The following is a 21352-nucleotide window of genomic DNA, read 5'->3' on the forward strand; positions in this document are numbered from 1 at the left end:
CTCTAATCTCATGCAGCTCATGGATCCTCACACAAAGTGCTTTTGTATGGAGAGAAATGGAAATCAGAATGGGGGAAAGGAGGAGAAGGGGCAACTCTGGAGAGAAAGGTACCTATCAAAAGTACAAAGAAGGCCGGGCGCAGTGGCTCACGCCTATAATCCCAGCACTCTGGGAGGCTGAGGCAGGTGGATCACGAGGTCAGGAGATTGAGACTAGCCTGGCCAACATGGTGAAACCCCATCTCTATGAAAAATACAAAAACTAGCCAGGTATGGTGGCATGTGCCTGTAGTCCCAGCTACTTGGGAGGCTGAGGAAGGAGAACTGCTTGAACTTGGGAGGTGGAGGTTGCAGTGAACTGAGATCATGCCACTGCACTCCAGCCTGGGTGACAGAGCGAGACTCCGTCTCAAAAAAAAAAAAAAAAAAAAAAAAAAGTACAAGGAAGCCTGGTAGCCCCTGACAGGAACCTCTCTTCTCCCAAAGCAAGAAGGTAGTAACTCCACACATTTCTCTGGTAAGCCAGTGGAGAAGAGGACATGACTCTTTGGAGACTATCTGCTTAGCTGTTCTGAAGAGATGAAAAATTATTATATATAAGCTTCTAAAGCCCAGATGACAGGCCTAATTCCATTTCTATACAGTGATGCATGAGGTGAGTCATGGAAACTACCTGTTCAGAAAAGGTAAGAAGGAGCAATTGCCAGCCTCAACTGCAGTTACTGGGTAAAGGATGTGATCCACAGCTTGCAACAAATGTGTTCATATTCTTAAGTGAAAATACTGCAAATGTAAATGGCAGAAATGAGGTTCTCCAAAGAGAGGCAGAGAACAACAGAGACAGCGCCTCCCATAAGGCAGCAAAAGAACAGAAGTCCATACTTATTTGACAAAATGAATCCAGTTTTAATTCCTACAGATCTCATTTAACTTTCAAGTTGCTAAGATATTTTCTATCCTGCTAATTTCGTTTTTTCTCCCTATGTGGTTTTTAAAAGATATTAAATTGCCATTGGCCTTTTTTGGGGGGCTTTTTGTGCTCTCATTTCAAAATGCACATGGGCAGGTTTCCTTGGGAGACACAGATGATGGCAATGTGACATGAGCCACCCAAGTGAAATTCTTTAGTCCTCAAAAAAAACAATTGAGTGGTATCCTAAATATATAAATAATTTATAAAAAATGCTGATAATTCCCCCTGGCTTTAAGGGAAAACAGCTTAAAATCCTAGCAGAAAGGCTTTAAGATATCAAAAGAGGTACAGATTTTAGTAATATAAAATTTGAGGTTTCACAACATGGATTGAGTTTTCAGGCACCAGTTGTTCAGGTGTAAGTCATCTAACATTCAAGTTAACTAGTGCATTTAGCATTTAAGTTAAATGTTAATTATTCTATTTTTAGTGTAAAGAGGGTAACAAAATTGGGGAAGCAGGTAAAAAAAAAAAAGCAAAAAAGATCCTAGGAGTTAGTCATGGTCATCAACCGGGTATATAGACCCCTGAATTTTCAATTACCAACCTGCGCAATTAGACACGTTCCCTCACAGTCTCCTCTTTTGTGATTATGAATCTGGCTTTGCAGAAAACAAGTTAATTTGAAAATCTGTATTTAGAGCAGCTTTGAATCTGAAGATAGACCTTTTTTTTTTTTTTTTTTGGTGTCCTCAATCTAGTTTTCTAAGCTACCTAAAACTAAAGTACGGTGATTCTAAATATTCCTCTTTCAGTCAAGAAACAAAGAAAAAATGAAAGAATACTTGAGAACTCACTGCATGCCAGAAACCCTGCTAAGTCCTTTCTTTGCATTTTCATTATTCCTCACAATTCCCTATGAAGTAGATATTATTTCCTTATTTGCAGACATGGAAATATTAAGGGAGAGAAAAAAAAAACTTTAACAGGGTAACCAGTTATTTAGTGGCGGAGCTGAGATTAAAATTCAAATCTGATTTGAAAGGCTATGGTTATTATCCCAATATATCCAACTGTAATTAACAGGAACCATTTTTTTCCTTAATTTAATGATCCCTATCTCAATCTGCTATGTCTCCCCTTTTATAGACTAAATTTACTTAATCTTTTCAATAGTAAAATAATCACACACAATACTTGTTTCTCTAAATAGTCACAATCATCGATTCAAAATGAAACCAGTGATCAATTAAAAAGCAAACAAACAAGAGTTCTCTAATCCCGTCCTGCACAATTGATTTTTGAACCTAAGAATGAAAACTGATATTCACTTGCTGAATAACTGCAATTGTTGAGAACTTTCAGAATCCCAGGGCCACCATTCAAAAGAATTACTCTGAAGTTTATGTTACCCACAAATGTAATGCTAGCAAAGCAATAATCAGAAAAAAGATAACGGGCTCAGTGCTACACCTGGAACCTAGAAGCTACCACTGCAGAATGCTGATCCAGTTCATCAGTATGCAGCTCAACAGCTTCAAATCCACCTATCCTATGTTATTCTCTTCATATTCTGCTTTCTGGTCCACAGGATATGACATACTTTGCCAAATGCATCAGTGAAACCCTAACACTGACAGATCAGGTTAGTACCACGGGACTTGTTTGTTCCATGAGCTCACTGTGATGGTCTTTTTGCTATCAACTTGGCTAGGCCAGTGTCCCTCGTTAATCAATCAAACACAAATATAGGTGTTGCTGTGAAAGTATTTTGTAGATGGGATTAAGCCCATAATCCATTGACTTTAATGAAGAGAGATTATCCTGGATAATCTGAGTGGGCCTGACTCAATCAGTTGGAAGGCCTTAAGAGCAGAGCTGAGGCTTCCCTGGAGCTCTGAATGGATCATGGCCATTAAGAGTTTCTTAGATGTTCCTCTTTTTTCTTCTTCATATTCATTCTTAGCTACACTGTCTAGAATTTGGGTTTTGAGAGCCTAGTGCACCTCTGTACTGTCTTCCTTTTGGAATCCCAATCTCTTGAGTACTCTCTTCTTTAAATGCTAACACTGCAATAATAAAATAACTGGGTTGCAGGGGAAAGATAAGGACCCAGAGGTTGGGGAAAACAGAGGGTTTCCATGAGTTTTGCCAGCACTTGAAAGTTTCACTCAAAATATTATTATGCCTTATTAAAGTGGATACAGCAATAGCAGTCTGGTATATAAAGATATGGATAGAATTTTATTCTCTATATTTGGAACACGTGTGCAGGATAACAGCACCATAATGTCTCATGTCACTGATTCGTTCAGGCTCAATCTTAAAAGGTTTGCTCAGTTCTATGAAGACCTATGCTTGCAACTCAAGCGAACAATTCCTGGATGGTGGTTTGCCCTGACAGAGAATGCAAACACTGATGTGGCCGATGCTGGTTTCTTGATACCAAGATGGATGTATCTCTTTTTCTTAATAGAAAAAAATACTCAATTTTATTAAATGGATATATATTTAACTCTAGGAAAAAAGTTGCTGACTTCACCCTGGTATATGTGTGAATGGTGCTCTGTAGTTATCTAATGTTAGGATGCAGATCTTGCTCAGAGAAGTTTAAAAATGATGCAATGCTCAATCAGACAAATATTTTCATATCACAATGTAACACAGATTAGAAACTAATAATGAGGTAAATACATTATTAGAGAAATGCACTTAGTATTTTGAAAATCTAGGTCAACCCTCTCTAAAATATTATTTATTTTACATTAACTAGAAGATAATGTAATTAGCTTAGTGTCTGTCCTTATTGGGGTGCCAGTACGTCTGACAGGACTTCTGGGTCTGGGAATTTTCAGCATAGTAAATTGTGCAGCTGAAAAGTTTCTGTGCTTGATGATAGTGCTGGTATGATAGAGATGGTGGAAGAAAACAACATTTAAAATAAGCCATCTCCAGAATTTGTAACTGGCTGGTTCTATGCTTATCTTGATATGTAAGGCTTTGGCAAGCAAACACAGGCTGTTCTTTTCCTAAGTACTGAGGGCCACTCTACTGATTACATTAATCTAGCCAATTCCCATTGGTCTAATAACCCTTGCCTGTGACATTTTGCAACATTATGGCTTTTTTGTTTACTTTAAAGACAGGGTCTGGCTATGTTGCCCAGGCTGGTCTCCAACTCCTGGCCCCAAGCTGTCTTCCTGCCTCAGCCTCCTGAGCCCCTAGGATTGCAGGTATGATGCCACTATGCCCAGCTGCACCATTAAATCTAAATAGTTACAGACCAAAAGGGTCAGCTTCTCCTTCACGGTCTTCATGTGCAATACTCACGGGATATTTTCACACTATGTGCAGAAAGTATGGCTAATCTCCATCTACAGAGAAAATGCTAAAGCCAACAGTTTCATTCCCTTTTCCCTCATTTTATGGAATAGTACTAAAAGAAAAAAAATCAGATGCACTGACATGATGTGGTAGAATGGAAGAGGGTCTTGGGAAATCAATTAATAGACCAAAATAATACTTTTTAAATGAAGTTTCTTAGAATAACTATCTGTGTCTGAAAAAATAACTCACCCGCGATGCCACTGGATTCCTGCTGCAGGTCACAGTACCAGAGTCGGTTTACTGGATCACATCCTTCCCTTATTGATAACAAGACATAGCGGCCATCATCAGATAACTAAAAACGAAAAAAAAAAAAATAGTGCAGGGGGCTAATTAGAATTTATTTTTGTGAGAACATTATTGAATATTAAGTTAAAAAATTAAGGTTAATTTTCAAAGGCAGTGTCTCTGCCCCAAACTCATGATCTGATAAGAAAGTCATCTGAATAAAAAGATGAACATCAATTTTATCTTATTTCACCCATAATCATAGTTTAACAAAACACAGTGAATTATTTTAGTTGAAAATATCAGTAGAGGTAACTGAATGTCATAACTTCAATGCAATTTTTATTTTAATTTCTAGTCTATTATTTAAACTGAAAATACGTGAAATCCATCATTTTGAATATAATATCCTTGACTTTAAAGTTTCCTCATGGGTTGCATAATTTAAAGTTTGTTGTTCTCAATAAAAATTAGCAAAATGGGGCCGGGCGCGGTGGTTCACGCCTGTAATCTCAGCACTTTGGGAGGCTGCGTGGGGGTGGATCACCTGAGGTCAGGAGTTCAAGACCAGCCTGGCCAACATGGTGAAACCCTGTCTCTACTAAAAACATAAAAATTAGCCAGGCGTGGTGGTGGATGCCTGTAATCCCAGCTACTCAGGAGACTGAGGCAGGAGAACTGCTTGAACCCAGGAGACGGAGGTTGCAGTGAGCTGACACGGTGCCACTGCACTCCAGCCTGGGCAACAAAGTGAGACTCCACCTCAAAAAAAAAAAAAAAGAATTAGCAAAATGGATATGGATGCAAGAAATTCACTGTGGTCCACGCTGGTCACATTGACGTTTCTACTTAACAACTAACTGCTTATGCATATTTTTAGTCCCTTCTACTGCAAGATCTCAGAAATGAACGGCTTAGGCTCAGAGACTTTCCTTGTTAGTATAAACAGCAGAAAGTTAGGTAGCAAAAAGCATCCTGATAAAAAAATCTAATACAAATAATGTATTATTGTTTTGAGTTGACAAAAAATGTGGTATCAAACTATACATATTCCTTTGCAACTAATTTTTTTCATTCAATGTTTTATAATTAGTCCATGTTGATATGTGTAAATCTAGTTCATTCATTTTAACTGCTGTATAGTATTACAATCTAGAAATATACCACCATTAGTTGATCCATCATCCTACTCATAAACATCTACATTATTTTTCTTACTATTACATACTTTAGAAAATTTCTTGAACATGTTTGTGACCTAAAATGCTTCCCAGTGTATATAACTAGAAGTAAAACTGCTCAGTGGTAGGACATGCACATATTCAACTTTATGAGATGTTGCCAAATTATTCTCCAAAGTGGTTGTACCAACTTACACTCTTACTTAGCAGTACTGTGTGAGTTCCTGTTGTTCCATACCCTTATGAGGGTTAATTTTATATGTCAATCTGGTTAGGCCATAGTGCCCAGATATTTGGATGTTAGTTTAGATGTTTGTGAAGTTTTTTTTTTTTTTTTTTTAAGATAAGATTACCTTTAAATGAGCAGATGTATCGGGTAAAGCGGATCACCCTCCATAATGTGGGTGGGACTCATCCAACCAGTTGATGGCCTTAACAGAACACTGACCTCTGCTGAACAGGAGGGATTTGGCCAGCCAACTGCCTATGGACTCAACTATAACTCTTCCTTGAGTCTCCAGCCTGTGGGCCTACTCTGCAGGGTTAGGACTTGCCAAGGCTCCACAATCACGTGAACCAATTCCTTAAACAAATCCTCTCTATGTATATACATACATACATACATACATACACACATACATCCTATTAGCTCTTTTCTCTGGTAAACCCTGACTAATAGCTGTTATTCTTTCATTTGCTCCTTCAATAAACACTTGCTAAGCAGCTATTTTGTGCAAGACATTTTTCTAGGTGTTAAAGATACATCAGTAAACAAATCAGGAAAAAATGTTACATCTATTAAGAGAGAGGAACACATAAATATGGAATTATGTAGTATATTATTATAAATGCCATGGAAAACATGAACAGGTCTGAGTAAGGGAGACAGGATATGGTGGTCAGGCTGTATTTTTTTTTTTTTTTTTTTTTGAGACGGAGTTTCACCTTGTAGCCCAGGCTGGAGTGCAGTGGCACTCCAACCTGCAATCTCTGCCTCCTGGGTTCCAGCAATTCTCCTGCCTCAGCCTCCCGAGTAGCTGGGATCACAGACACCTACCACCATGCTCAGCTAATTTTTGTATTTTTAGTAGAGACGGAGTTTCACCATGTTGGTCAGTCTGGTCTTGAACTTCTGACCTCAAGGTGATCCACCCACCTTGGCCTCCCAAAGTGCCACTGCACCCAGTCGAGGCTGTAGTTTTAAATATGGCAATCAAGGTAAACCCCATTAAGAAGGCATCTTTCCACTGTTTTCTGACTTGCACTGTTTCCACTGGAAAGTTGGTGTCATTTCTTATCTTTGTTTCTCTGTATGTAATATGTGTTTTCTCCTCTGGCTGCTTTTAGTATTTTGTTATCTTTGGCTTTCTGAACATTGATTATTCTGTAACGGGCTTTGATGTTTACCCTGCTTGAGATTAATTGAGCTTCCTGAATCTGTGGATTTCTGTATTTTATCAAATTTGTAACATTTTTGGCCATTTGTTTCTCGTGTACATATTTTTTGTCCTCTCACCCCTATTCTAGAACTTCAAATACATACTGTTACATAACTTGGTACTGTTCCACAGGTCAACGAAATGTGTCCATTTTTGTTTTAGTTTCTCTTTGTGGTTTAGTTTTGATTGTCCTGTCTTCAACTTTTGCATTTTTTTTATAGCATCTAAAGTGCTATAAACAGATAATTTTTCATTTCAGAGTTTTATTTTTTATCTCTAGAAGAGTATGTGGTTCATTTTTATATTTTCTATTTCTTTGTTCATTATATTAACACTTAGTAAAGATCTCTCAAAAGTATTTTTTTATGATAGCTTTTTATAAGTCCTTATATGTTAATTCTACTCTGTTATTTCTGGATCTGTTTCTATTGACTATTTTTCCTCTTGGCTATAAGTCACTTTTTTTTGCTTCTTTTTTAATAACTTTATTTTTTAACTGGATTCTGGACTTTTGAATGTTGTCTGGATTTCTTTTATTTTCTGGTCTGCCTGTAAAACATTTTGCGGCAGTTAATTTGTTGGCGGATCAGCTTGATCCATTCAAGACTTGTTTTCAAAGGTTTGTTGGGTAAGGTATACAGCCCCACTGCTAAGGCATGGCCTCTCTGAGGTCTAACTGAATACCCTCGGTGTTCACAAAGTCTTCCCCCTCTGACTTGTCAGAATGTGAACGTCTCCCAGCTGTTTTAAACCTTTGGGAGTTGTCAGCTTACAGCCCCCTAGTAGTTCTTAGCTTGAATCATAAAGTCTCAGTCAGCACACACACTGCTTAACAGTTAGCTGAAAACATGAGGGGATTCCAAGGCAGATACCTGAAACTCTTAGTGGGCAGTTCCCTCCTTTTGTTACTCTGCCCTGCAAATTCCAGTGGCTTCAGTCTCCCTGATTTCCAATCTTTGGATCCTTAGCTCAGTGAGACTACAATACTCTGAGCTCCTCCTCCTTGTGCCAGAGGCCAAAAAATAACTCCAGGCAGAAAGCTGGGGCAACTGTAGGATTTACCTCTTTCCTGGATCAGTCTGGGGCAGCCTATTGATCAATATCTGAAAACAGCTGCTTTGTCTATTTTGCATAGTTTCCTAGCTGTGTACAGCAGGAGGACTAGTCCAGTACCAGTTATATCATCATGTCCAGAAGCAAAAATCTATCATTATGTCTTAAACAAGTCTCTTGCAAATGAACACAATTTGGACACATCTAGTCTTTAAAATCCAATCTAAAAATCTGTATTCCATATCCACTAATTTTTATTGCTGAGGTACTGGCTTCCACATTTTAAATTTTGAACCTTTTATTTATCTTGCTTTCCCTGGTGTCTTTCCTCTTTGTATTATATTTTTCCTCTTTGATTTGGGAATTACACATTCTATTATCCTTAAGCTTTTAATATACATGGCTAACTGCAGAATTTTGGTTCCACCTATTTTTTAAACCATCCTATATTAAAATTATCCACAACTTCACAATTATAATCTTATTAATATAATTGAAAGCAACATCATTAATACTACTTCATACTTTTGTTCTCTTGTCCTTTAAATAAAGACAGACTCTTTACAGCTTACATCAATCATAAATGATGGCTAATTCAGTTGTAGTGACTCAGTCATCAGAAAGAAAGGGCAGTAACATTCACTGCAAGAACCACACCAAACCTTCGATGACAGCTGTCTCAAGCACATCTAATGAGTTTTTCTCAGCATTTCCAGCTGTGCTAAATAGCTGTGGCAGTTTATACTTAATCTAAAGCAGGAAGTCCCAAGGTACATTGCTGTTATAACACCAATTAAGTCAGTCCTCTTCATTACAATTCTCTTCACCACAATCTGGAGTTGCTCCATAGCCACTAAAATTTGCTAAACTGAAAACAACGTTGCATTTTCAAATGCTCAAAGTCTCAAGCCTCAAAATCATTTGTAAGTCAGTGTTGCCCCAAAATGTACAGACTAAAAATATACCTTCTTCCACTTAAATTTAAACAACACACACTTAATGACAGCCCCACACTCAGACTATTTCAAGGCAATTTAAAAGATGAATTTTGGAAATCATTGGCGGAGGGGGGGGAAGACATAAATCCTGTTGATGTGGAGGGCATGTGACTGTCAACAGAATAAAGTTACTTTCCTAAAAGCCAGATTTAAAAAAAGAAAAGTAGAAAAGCCGGCAAGCCAAGAGCCCATTAGGCCTTCGTGGAACAGCTTGAATTCCGGTTCAACAATACTGTTTTTGTTTTTTTTTTTCTTTAAGTGGTATGATATCCCAGCTAGAATAATTGTGCTCTCCAGAAGCAATTAATGTGATCTGCAAACACTGATTTTTTCTTTTGCAAAAACTGTAATAATATTAGCCTGACCAATTATGAAATAATTCCTAAATTTGTGCTTTCATGGCTTCCTTCTATTTTAAATCTGTATTATTTTAAGCAAATTTTCCGCAAGTAAAAATGACTTAACTTCATAAAAATCTACCATTTATGTAAATAAAACATTAACAAAAACAAAATTAAAAGAATTACTATAAATGAAACATTTACATTGCTGATATTAAATCCATTACTTGCATTCCTAACCATAACAATAAACATCAAGGCTAAAACTCTTTACCATTTTTATTACTGTCAATTTTTAATATGTAGGTTACTTTGACAGTCTACTTCTGCAAAGTCATCTGTTGAATTATATTTAGAGTACTGGTTAAATATAATTAGAAAATATTAAAAGAGAAGAAAGTACTAACATCTGTATTGATAAATGTATTTGGAAAGAGGAAAAAACCTAGATGTAGAGAGAGTGTGGTATTCTACAGATGGGCTAAATAACATTTGGTCATTCACTGGTACGAAGCCTTTCATTCTGCATAAACAGACAAAACCTGGGAGGTGATAAAAAAACAGCCAAAAGCCACACCCCCATGCTCCTTCTCTGGTGGCTGGCAGAAAGGCATGTCTCCTGAAGGTGGGAGGAGCACTCACCTCCAGGCTTCAGAGAGTAATTCACTCTTCCCCCTTGCCTTGGCCACTCTTTCTTGGCAGAGTTTCCTCAAATTTAACTTCTCCTTCCACCAGAGTGGAATCAAGGTCCTCAATGAAAGGGGAAAGTCACTCAGCTTGCTTTGGTTAAGGGTACTTGGATATGCCATTCGTCACTGTAAAATGGATCTTCTGGGTGGTCCAGCCCAGTTCTCCAAAACAGCCAACTACCACAGGCCCAAGGGCAAAAGCCTTTTCATAAAAGAGTATTCCTGTGCCCAGGGTGGATGAGGTTGGACAAAGCCACGATCACCAGAAGTGGCTGATCTTAATAGGAAAATCTCGGTCAACTTCCTGTCCCCAGCCAACTTCTCATCTCCCATACCAAAGACACAATTTAACACGTGCCATCAACCACTGCAGTCCGCTATTCAGGGCAGCCACAGGTGGGGTGTGTATTCCCCCAAGATTTATCAAGGTTCTGCCAAGTGCTGGCTGCTGAACCAGGCTCAGGCACACACAGATCAATAGACTAGAACCTTCAAGAACTCATGCTCAGGTGGGAGAGACAGATACACTGAAGGATACAGACACACAGAAAAAGCCATGTTGTAGAACATTAATAGCAAGAAGTACAATGTATGATGTGAGTGCCAGAGAGGGACATCTACAGGTTGGTAAGCTGGACGGAAAAATGAATTCTGAGAAGGCTTTTGGGAAGTGATGACTCCTAAATGATTATTAAAGAAGTAGAATTCCCTTAGTTTCTTGAAATTGTCCATGCTTAAAACTCAAAGGCTACCGTGGTTTATGTTATCTGGCACAGAGAGCTATGTCTAACATATACTCAAGTACGTACATTCATTCTCAAGTGTATATCTCACTGACAGACATCAGCATGTGTAGTGGGTGCTGTGCTGGGCTGCCCTCTAGGGCTGAAGCCCTCATCTCCCAGCTGATGGGTGTTGGGAACAGACAGCTCTCAGATGAGAATCTCTCCAGGTCTCATCCTCAAGTTGAAGATGGCACCTCTCCCAAGGTCATGCATTCTTTTGGGTTCATCCACATATGACAACTAGTTAATGTAGGTTTATAAAGGCCTGGACCCCTCTCCCTCCCGTTAGGACAATGCTGAAGGGCTCACCTAGCTTGAGCGTTCCTGTAGGACTGTCTGACACCTCTGTGATGATTGCATCACAGTTCAAGTTCTCCCTCTGCTGCCTTCGTTCGTCACACAGGCAGAGATTTTGAAAGCTCTCCCATCGAACTTCCGGCACACAAATTTCTATCTCAGAGTCTGCTTCCCAGGGAAGCTGATGTGTGACAGGATGTAAGGCATCGCTAATATCCTGTAAATACGCAGTGTGTACAACACAGCCCACAGCCACTGTTCTTCCACTCAGTGTCCTCGCCAGGCCCAACAAACAGTTCAGTTCTCTCCGCCTCAGGTCTGAATCAACTAGAAACAGAACAAGAGTCAACAGATGGAGAACCGAGATCTCAACTTTAGTGCTGAATAAGTACACACTTAAGAATGTGGCTTAGTGCTGTGAGTCAGCTAATCTGTGAACTCTCAACCTCTCTCATGTCTAGTCATTGAGAAACCAAGATTCAACGAAATTCCTTGGCAGGGAGGTCAGAAAAACGGGGAAAGAAGTGTTCCCCTTCCATCTTGGTGGTTTCTTACCCTAGCATATTTTATGCTAGCCTGAGGAAACCTTTGTAAGTCTTGGCTTCTACTTTTGAAGAGGGAACCCAGTAACAGCTATCATTCTAACTTACATTTATCAAAAGGTAGGATATAAGGTATGGGGGTATTGTATTTTATAGTTTCATTAAAGAAGCCACATTAATCCATTAACAATTCTACTGTGTATACTGTGGTACTAGGCTACACTAAGGAAGTCTAAGAAAACTCTCATTAGACATAGTTCAAATTGTTAGAGTATGTATTTTATACTTAACTCTATTAGGTTCACATGTACTTGTCTGATAAGGAACGCATAATTCGGACAGCTTAGCATATTCAGGAAAATAACTCCTACAAAAATCACAGAATTTAGAGGGACAGGTAGCAACTGGAGTCTTTTTAAGGGAATCTGGTCCCAAATAAATGTTTTTACAAAATGTCTTCATGTGATTCACTCAGACCAGAGTCTTGATCAAGCAATTCCACTTCACAAGGTCATCAGCTCTACCACTGGGTCATTTGAAGGCTTTACACACACACATACATATATACACACATACACATACCATATATGTATGAGTCTTCAGGATAAGTATGAAATAGATACTAATATCTCAATATGGCAGTTTCTCTGGAAAATGGGTATATATTTTCAACAATAAACCTATATTATTAATATTAAACTGAATCTCGCTATTTTCAGTCTCAAAACCGTATAATGCAAACAATACCTGAGCTTTCCAAGTAACCAAACAAGCCTTTCTTCATATTAAGAGACAATTAACAGAAAAGCATTTCATGTTTTAAACTCTCAATAATTTAACTATGTATGAGGTAATTTGTCCTTAAAAACAACACAACACAAAATTTAATATTTATATATATATAGGATATGTGGACTTACATCAAACATATTTTCAAAGAAAAACTCAAAAGCTATTTTATGCTACAGCAACTACACCCCAGTTGTGTGGTGTTGTATTAATAAGGAAATTTTCATGGCTATGAAATTTCTTTAGTATAATTTTTTTCTCTTAGAACCTAACAAAAAAAAGGCAAAGAAAGTTTTTTCATTATTTGAATCTACACACACTTTCAAACTGAGGAAGGTATTTTCTTTAATATATTATAATAAAAGAATTAGTTGCATGTAAAAAAAAGCATTCTAAAAAGCAGTGACACTTGAAATTGTCCTGGAAATGAACAAAAGGAGTGAAAATGGATTTTAATAGCTTTGAGAGTTAATCATGCTATTCTCAGAGCAGGAGACTTTATCAAATTTATTTTATGTAAATCTTTTGAATTCCTTTCATAATAGTTGTGAAAAATGGCAACATCCCTTTAATATTATTTTTCTAACACTTAGGAAAACTTTTAAAACTAACCACCTACAATGATGACTTTTCATATATGAAACTCATTTATGGATTTGTAATAAAAATAAGAGGCAATGCCAGTAACAGACATACAGGGGAGCCATAAGCACATGTGAGTATGCATTAATAATTTTAACAAATGAAGTTACCCAGCTTTCCCAGTACAGCGTGGTACTACAGCAATAGAAGAAAAAAAGAAATCAATCCAAATACTGTATGTTGTGTTGCTCGGTATGCCAGAAACTGATAAAACAGAAAATTCTAAGAAAACAAAACACATACAAAATAAAATAAATAACGTAGGACTTGACATGATATAGGCACTACTGTTTCTAAGTTAGCTGGTTGTTTGGTTGATAAATTTGGTTATTCAACAATCTACTGTTTGGGTTGGGTGTGGTGGCTCAAGCCTGTAATCCTAGCACTTTGGGAGGCCAAGGCGGCTGAATCACTTGAGGTGAGGAGTTCAGGACCAGCCTGGCCAACATAGTGAAACCCCGTCTCTACTAAAAATACAAAAATTAGCTGGGCGTGGTGGCGTATGCCTATAATCCCAACTACTCGGGAGGCTGAGGGACGAGAATCGCTTGAACCCAGGAGGTGGAGGTTGCAGGGAGCCAGGATCACACCACTGCACTCCAGCCTGGGCAACAGAGCGAGACTCCATCTCACAAAGAAAGTATCTACGGTTTGTCCTATTCTCTTCCTTGCTGAGCAAAACAAGTGTTCTGTAAGAAAAGCGATTGATCAACAAATCCAACATGTCTACTAAAAACGACTCTCTCCTGCAGGATTGTTTTATGTATGAAGAGCAGCACAGCCTTCTTGCTTTACTCACATCCATGTCTCTAGCTTGGCTTTCTGACTTTTCTGCCTTCCCAACCATGCTGCTGAGATTTTCCTGTGTGCTTATCAGCACGGTGAATATTATCACGTAAGGCAGTGCTAATGAAACAATGTTGGACACAAGGCAAGGACTAAGTACTTAGGGAATAAATATGGACTGTGCCAACTGGGAAGAGGGCTACTGAGCAATTACTGGTCCAAGTCAAAAACAGCCAACCAGCAAGGGGCAGAGGAGGCAAAGACCCCCCACCAGGAACACCACTGGACTTTTCTGTGTCTGTTCTGGAAGGTGAGACCCTGCTGGTCTTCATGTGCATGAACTTCCGCAGGGGACATGGGAAGAGTAAGGAAATTAACACTCACTGCATGCCTACTATAAGTCAAGCATCAGGCGACACACTTTAAATGTTAATATATGTGTAATATATATGTTTTTAATTACTAGGGATCACAGGTGAACATATAAAAATGGCTTATGGAGAGATATGATAGATACTAAGATTCAGGATTACTTTTGAAAAAAAAAACTTTTCAAGAATTAGGTATAACAGAATTAGGTTCTCAATATAGGATTTTGGGAGATAATCACAAAGAAGCTGGGCATTTTCTCCTTTAATCCTTTCTAAAGGGATGACGCATTTTCACAATCTTCATTCTAGAGCACCCTCTGCTGGGAACAGTGCCACAAAGTGTTTGATTTCTTTAGGATTTTTTTTCTCCCCAAATGCTCACAATTCACTTTAAAACAGAGCTTTGTGGGTTTTTTGTTTTTTTTGGTCCAATAGAACCTGACAATTTCTATTCTGCCATGAAACTGTCCTTCAAGTAAAGCCTCACAGTCTATATTAAATAACTGGCACCTCTGCCCATCAAAGCCCAGTGGCAGCTGTTTCATGTTACACCCCAGGGGCACAAGGGAGCTCTTGTTCCTGAGCCCAGCATTTTGGACATGTGCAGGAGGGACTGAGTGTGGGAGGCTTCCTGAGGTCCCTGGCTGAAAGTGAGGAGGGCAGTGAACACATCCTGTACTTCCAGGACAGAATGACCCATGGATATGCCTTCCCCTGGAGCAAGAGGTACCCAGGAAGCTACCAGGAAGACAGCTGGCCTCGAGACATCTTGAAAGGTCCCTGATGAAAAAGGGTGGAGGAAGGAAAGGCAGAGAAGTCTGAATCTCGAGGGAATGCTTCTGAGATCAAAAGCTTTGGTGCAGGCAGGTGGTGCAAAAGGGCAGCCAGAGAGTTTATAACCCACATCACGAACAGCAAAGTACAGAGTTTCCTAAAATCGAGGGGATGTCTCTAAAAAAACAATGGCATAAGGAGAGCTGGAACCTGGACATACATCCTCATTGCAAGCAGCCAAGAGAGGCCAACAAACAATGATAGACCAACAAACAATTCCCAATAAGCAAAACTCCCATTCTCTTGTCTTACTCCTCCTCCCTGTGTGTCTACTGGGAAAACTAACAGGATGAACAGGCAAGGAGAGGGGCTTGGCAAACTTGAGCTGGGTAGAGGGCGAAAGCATGTAAATTGGAGAGAGTGATATTTTGTTTTGGACTGCAATGAAACTTTAATAGCAGTTCCAATACCCAAAAGTGTCCAGAAAGCAAGGAGTTCTGCTGGGTTGAAGGCAGTCGTCCCAGGAAGACACACTTTCACAGCGTGATGGAGGGCAACAGTGGGGAAACTAAAGCTGCTTCCTGATTGGAACTTCCTGAGATCTGCCTGATGAAGGCAAGACAGACCTGTCCATGCAGGAAGGCAGAGGAGGTATCTGTGAAGAAGGAAGATGAGTCACGAGGAGATAGCATCTAGGATATAAAGAGAAGTTCTCAGTGAACTTGGACTGCGGCAGCCGAAGGGGAGGTTGACGACAGCAAGCCAGAGAAATCTGCACATGTCCACAAGCACATCCAGTCTCTGCCCACAGGGTTCCTCCACCCACACCCACAAAGCCCGCATCCTGCCCTGTGTCCTGCTTCTCTCACACCCAGCAGCTAAGTTCTCTCCCAGGAGGCTAAGAGATGCTGTGATAAATCCTCCGTCCAGTTTCAGAGCTGAAAAAGCCCTGGAAGAAATAAAGGAAATGACCTTGAACAGATTAAGTGACTTGCCCAAGGCCACAGACTGAACTAGAATAAAAATTTCTGTTCCAGTACATTCCTCTCACTCTAACACTGGCTCTCATCATAGACACTGTAAAATGTGTTATCTAAATACTAGGTTCTATGACTGGACTAAAAGCAAGTACTTTTATAATAAAAGCAACATTAAATAAAAGCAACAACTGCAGCACATGCCTTTGGTACATGGTTATAAAGAGGACTATGGCTGGGCACAGTGGCTCACACCTGTAATCCTAGCACTTAGGGAGACCAAGATGGGCGGATCACTTGAGGTCAGGAGTTTGAGACCACGCTGGCCAACATGGTAAAATCCTGTCTCTACTAAAAATACAAAAATTAGCCAGGCATGGTGGCACGAGCCTATAATCCCAGCTACTTGGGAGGCTGAGGCAAGAGAACTGCTTGAACTTGGAAGCGGAGGTTGCAGCGAGCCGAAATCATGCCACTGCACTCCGCCCTGGGTGACAGAGTGGGATTCCATTTATTGCTTTTCTCTAAGATGCAAATCACTAAATAAAGGCTGTTAAGAAACTGCTTCATTTCCAGTGAATAGCCTGAGAGCTAATGTGTCCACCAGCCATGGGTGCTTCTGGCCCAGCTAGTTCTACAGTGCACCTGCTTCTTGGACTCCCCTGGCTTTATCATACTTCTTGAAGGGCACAAGAAATTCCCACCTCAAGATTTTTTTCATGGTCCGGATTTTTCTGAGTGAAGACATGGAACTGGACCATCAATTCAGGTTGGATCTGAGGCTTCTGAGGCGTCACACCAGCAGAACTCTAGAGTTCATGTTTAAGTGACAAGAGTACTCCTCCATGTAGCAAGATTGTCCTTTTGCTCAGAAGGAGATCACACACAGCTGGGTTGGGAAAGGAGGAAGGAAGGAGCACTTACCTAGCCAACCAGACCTGCCTGACCAGCCATGGTAACCAGTGGGATGACATTAGTCACAACAAGACCACCCATGTTCTGGAACACTGCTTGAGGGAAGTCTACGCCCACTTTTTGTTTATGGAGCCCACGAGTTTTCTTACAGACTTCCTCTGCATAATTCACTAAATAGGGCCCTGATCCAATAAAGATCAAATATAAAGGACTCACTTTATATTGTTCCTTTAGCTTTTTTTTTTTTTTAACCACTTCATTTATTACTTCTGTGCAGTAGAGATGCATCCCTTTATTTATTGCTATTCTTTAAAGTCATTACTCTTAGGCTGGGCATGGTAGCTCACGCCTATAATCCCAGCACTTTGGGAAGCTGAGGCCAGCGGATGACCTGAGGTCAGGAGTTTGAGACCAGCCTGGCCAACATGGTGAAACCCTGTCTCCACTAAAAATACAAAAATTATCCCGGCGTGGTGGTCCACGCCTGTGTAATCCCAGCTACTCGGGAGGGTGAGGCAGGAAAATCGCTTGAACCCGGGAGGTGGAAGTTGGAGTGAGCTGAGACTGAGCCACCGCACTCTAGCATGGGCGACAGAGTGAGACTCCATCTCAAAAAACTAAAAATAAAATAAAAAATAAATAAAGTCATTACTCAATTTTTGTGTGCCCTTTCCTGTTGATCAGGGAAACAGTGTACATAGTGGTTAAGAAGATACAGGCTGTGGCCCTAACAGACCCAGCAGGCAGTTCCAGCATGGACTTGCAAGATAATTACCCTAGTAGGTATTTTATTTTCTTTATGCATTCCTTCCTTCTCAGACCAGATTATATCAGATGAGTTACGCAGAGTGTACATCTACTGAAAGAATGGTAGAAGGATCATCTAAACTATTTAAATTTGCTTTTCATTTGCCTAGCCAGCAGAAGTGACTATACATATGTTTAATGCATGTGATATATTTCCACTCTATTTGTAAACACTAGCTGCTCACAGCAGCATTACTCATAACAATGCTGTGGAAAGCAACCCAAGTGCCCAGGGATGAACGGATAAACAAACTGTGGCGCACACACACGGAATATTGTTCAGCGTTAAAAAGGAGGGAAACCAACACACGCTACAAGATGGCTGAAGCTTGAAGATGTTACACTAAATGAAGTAAGCCAGTCACAAAAAGACAAATACCGTAAGATGACATGTGTATGAGGTACCCAGAGCAGTCAAATACAAAGGGACAGAAAGTAGAATGGTGGCTGCCAGGTGATGGCAGTGGTGGGTGGAGAGGGGTGGGGGAAATGGAGAGTTATTGTTCACCGGGTGGAGTTTCCGCTTTGCAAAATGAAAAAGTTCTGAGGATCGATGATAACGGTTGTATAACAATGTCAATGAACTTAATGCCACTGAACTTGTAAGTTCACTTAAAGTACACTTCACTTCCGAACAATTTGTAAGCTGTACACTTAAAAATGGTTATAATGGTCAATTTTATGAGATTATATATCATCTAATATTTTGGTAGCATATTTATCTTAATTGTATCTCACTCAGATGAAGGTAAAAAATGTATATTATTTCATATCTATGGTACGCATAAGCCTTATGTATGAGGAGAAGATGTAGTAGATGGAAAACTTAGCAGAAACAATCTCCAAATAGATCTCAGAAAAGCCATTAAAAACAAATATGTGAGAAAAACAACAATAGTAACTGCACAAGAAAAGCTGGTAGAGTGGAAAGTTAGATGGGAAAGAAAAGGCATGAAAAACAGACAAATTTTAGGGTAACAAAATGTCCTACAAATTTATTTTTAACACATTCTATTAAAATCTGGCAAACTTTTTCTATAAAGGTCTAGATAGTCCATATTTTCAGCTTTGTGAGCCATACGGACTTCTGTGGCAATTACTCAACTCTGCAGTTATAATTTGAAAGCAGGTGAAAATGGGTGTGGTTGTGCTGCAAAAAAACTCCATTTACAAAAACAGGCAGCAGGCCAGATCGAGCCCAGTGGCAGTCGTTTTTTTTACTGACCCCTGGTATAGAAAACCCAAATAAATAAAAGGACAATTTGGAATAAAGAAGATCAATTCCCATGGAATAAAATACCATAGATTCCTATTTTGTCCCCCAACGAAGTAGACCTAGGAACATAAGTTAAAATTGAAAATGTCCCTTTCCTAACAAACTGCTAATTGTTTTTCAACTGAAGAGGTGTCTCAATGAGCTAAAAAGTTTGTAGTACATTCCTCATTCCCACTAAAAATGGACTTAACATCCCACCCATATTAAAACATATTCAGAATGCTTCTCTAACAAGAAATATTTCTTAGTACACAAGAATGAACTAACCAGAGCCAAAATTTTACTCCAAGTACCCCTAAGTTTCTTCACAGCTGATTCTCAAAACACAGAGTAAATTCTAGGCCAGTAACTTAAAAACCTATCACTTCAAGAGGTTGGTCCCGGTCAAGACCCCCAAGAAATATATGAATATTGATGAGAAAATGTCTAAAAGATACTCATTTTAATGTAAAAACAAGTGAACAATATGCATGAAAAGAGCACAGTTGTATAAAGAAGGGAAAGACACACTCTCTTTTCCCCATATTCTCACCTGTATGTACAAAGAAAATTTGTGGAAGGCTCCACACTCACCTCTGAAAGGCAGGATTCTGAGTTTTGAAAGGTTCATGTTTTACCTTACTAGGTACTTTTATAGTTTTTACTAGAAGTAAAATTACTTTTTTACACTCAAAGTATTACTTTTAATATTAAGAGTAATAGGTAGAGATTGCAGTTAAAAGGCTTATCACCTCCATTATTAACAGTCAATCTGAATACCAGTATTTTTAACAAAAGAATATTCACTCATGGGACTTCTACCATCCATAAAGGTCACCACATAATAAGAATATTTATACACACATCCATGAAACACAGTCTTTGGGGGTAAAATTTCACAGCTGTACAATACCTCAGCTCCACCCATCCATTTAGGTTCATCAGGAAACTCGGCACACAAAATATCTTCTGACTGATCGGTTCCTAAGACATGGTAGTAGAGCTTTTGGTGGAGATTGGTGGATGTCTCTGTGCCTGAAGGAGTTAAAAATGTACACTGAAATGCACTTGGTAATTTTAAGAAAATCAATTCCACCCATATTGCAGAATGCTAGAAATATTTAAAAAGTTAAGTAGCTGGCTGCAGGATACAAGGTTAACATACAGAAATCATTACTTTCCTATATACCAGCAACGAACAAGTAGATTTTGAAATTAAAAACAATACATTAGCACCTCCAAAAATGAAATATTTAGATATAAATCTAACAAAATATGTGTAAGATCTATCTAAGGAAAACTGCAAAATTCTGATGAAAGAAGTAGAAGAACCAAATAAATGAAGAGCTAGTCCATGCTCATGGATAGGAAGACTTAATATTGTCAAGATATCAGTTCTTCCCATTTTTGTCTATGGATTTAATGAAATCTCAAGCAAAATCCCAGAAACATATTTTGTGGATTGACAAACTGATTCTAAAGTTCATATGCAAAGGCAAAATATACTGACTAGCCAACACAACACAGAAGGAGAACAAAGTTGGAGGACTGGCACCTAACCTCAAGATTTATTATAAAGCTACAGTGATCAAGATAATGTGGTATTAACAAAACAACGGACAAACAGATCAATGGAACAGGAGAGAGAGCCTAGCAGCCTTTTTAAAAAACGGTGCTGGGACAACCAGACATCCACAGGCAAAAATATAATCCAGACAAGATCTTACACCCTTCACAGAAATTAACTCAAAATGGATCACAGACCTGAATGTAAAACATAAAACTATAAAATTCCTAAATATACAAAGAACTCAGCAATAAGAAAAACAAACAAACAAACAAAAAAATGATTAAAAACTAAGCCAAAGGCCTTGACAAACATCTGACCAAAGATACACAGATGGCAAATAATCATATGTAAAGATGCTCCACATTATATATCATTAGGGAAATGCAAATTAAAACAATCAGATATGGCTGGGCATGGTGGCTCACACCTGTAATCCCAGCACTTTGGGAGGCCGAGGCAGGTGGATCACCTGAGGTCAGGAGTTCGAGACTAGCCTGACGAACATGGTGAAATCCCGTCTCTACTAAAAATACAAAAATTAGCTGAGTAGGGTGGCATGCACCTGTAGTCCCAGCTACTTGGGAGTCTGAGATAGAAGAATTGCTTGAACCCG

At 39.1% G+C, this 21352-nt stretch overlaps 1 protein-coding gene across 2 annotated transcripts in view; it reads right to left on the minus strand.

Moving 5' to 3' along the window:
• Positions 1-21352, minus strand: part of PREP (prolyl endopeptidase) — a 127097-nt gene that overhangs the window by 72852 nt on the left and 32893 nt on the right. For both annotated transcript variants that reach the window (XM_030809517.1, XM_030809518.1), the window contains exons 6-7: positions 20083-20204; positions 4490-4595 (exon numbers count right to left, since the gene is read on the minus strand). In XM_030809517.1, coding sequence (XP_030665377.1) covers positions 4490-4595; positions 20083-20204 — 228 coding nt within the window. The remainder of the gene's footprint in view (positions 1-4489; positions 4596-20082; positions 20205-21352) is intronic.

The sequence above is a fragment of the Nomascus leucogenys genome, chromosome 3 (genome assembly GCF_006542625.1).
Source record: "Nomascus leucogenys isolate Asia chromosome 3, Asia_NLE_v1, whole genome shotgun sequence".
Lineage (NCBI taxonomy): Eukaryota > Metazoa > Chordata > Mammalia > Primates > Hylobatidae > Nomascus > Nomascus leucogenys.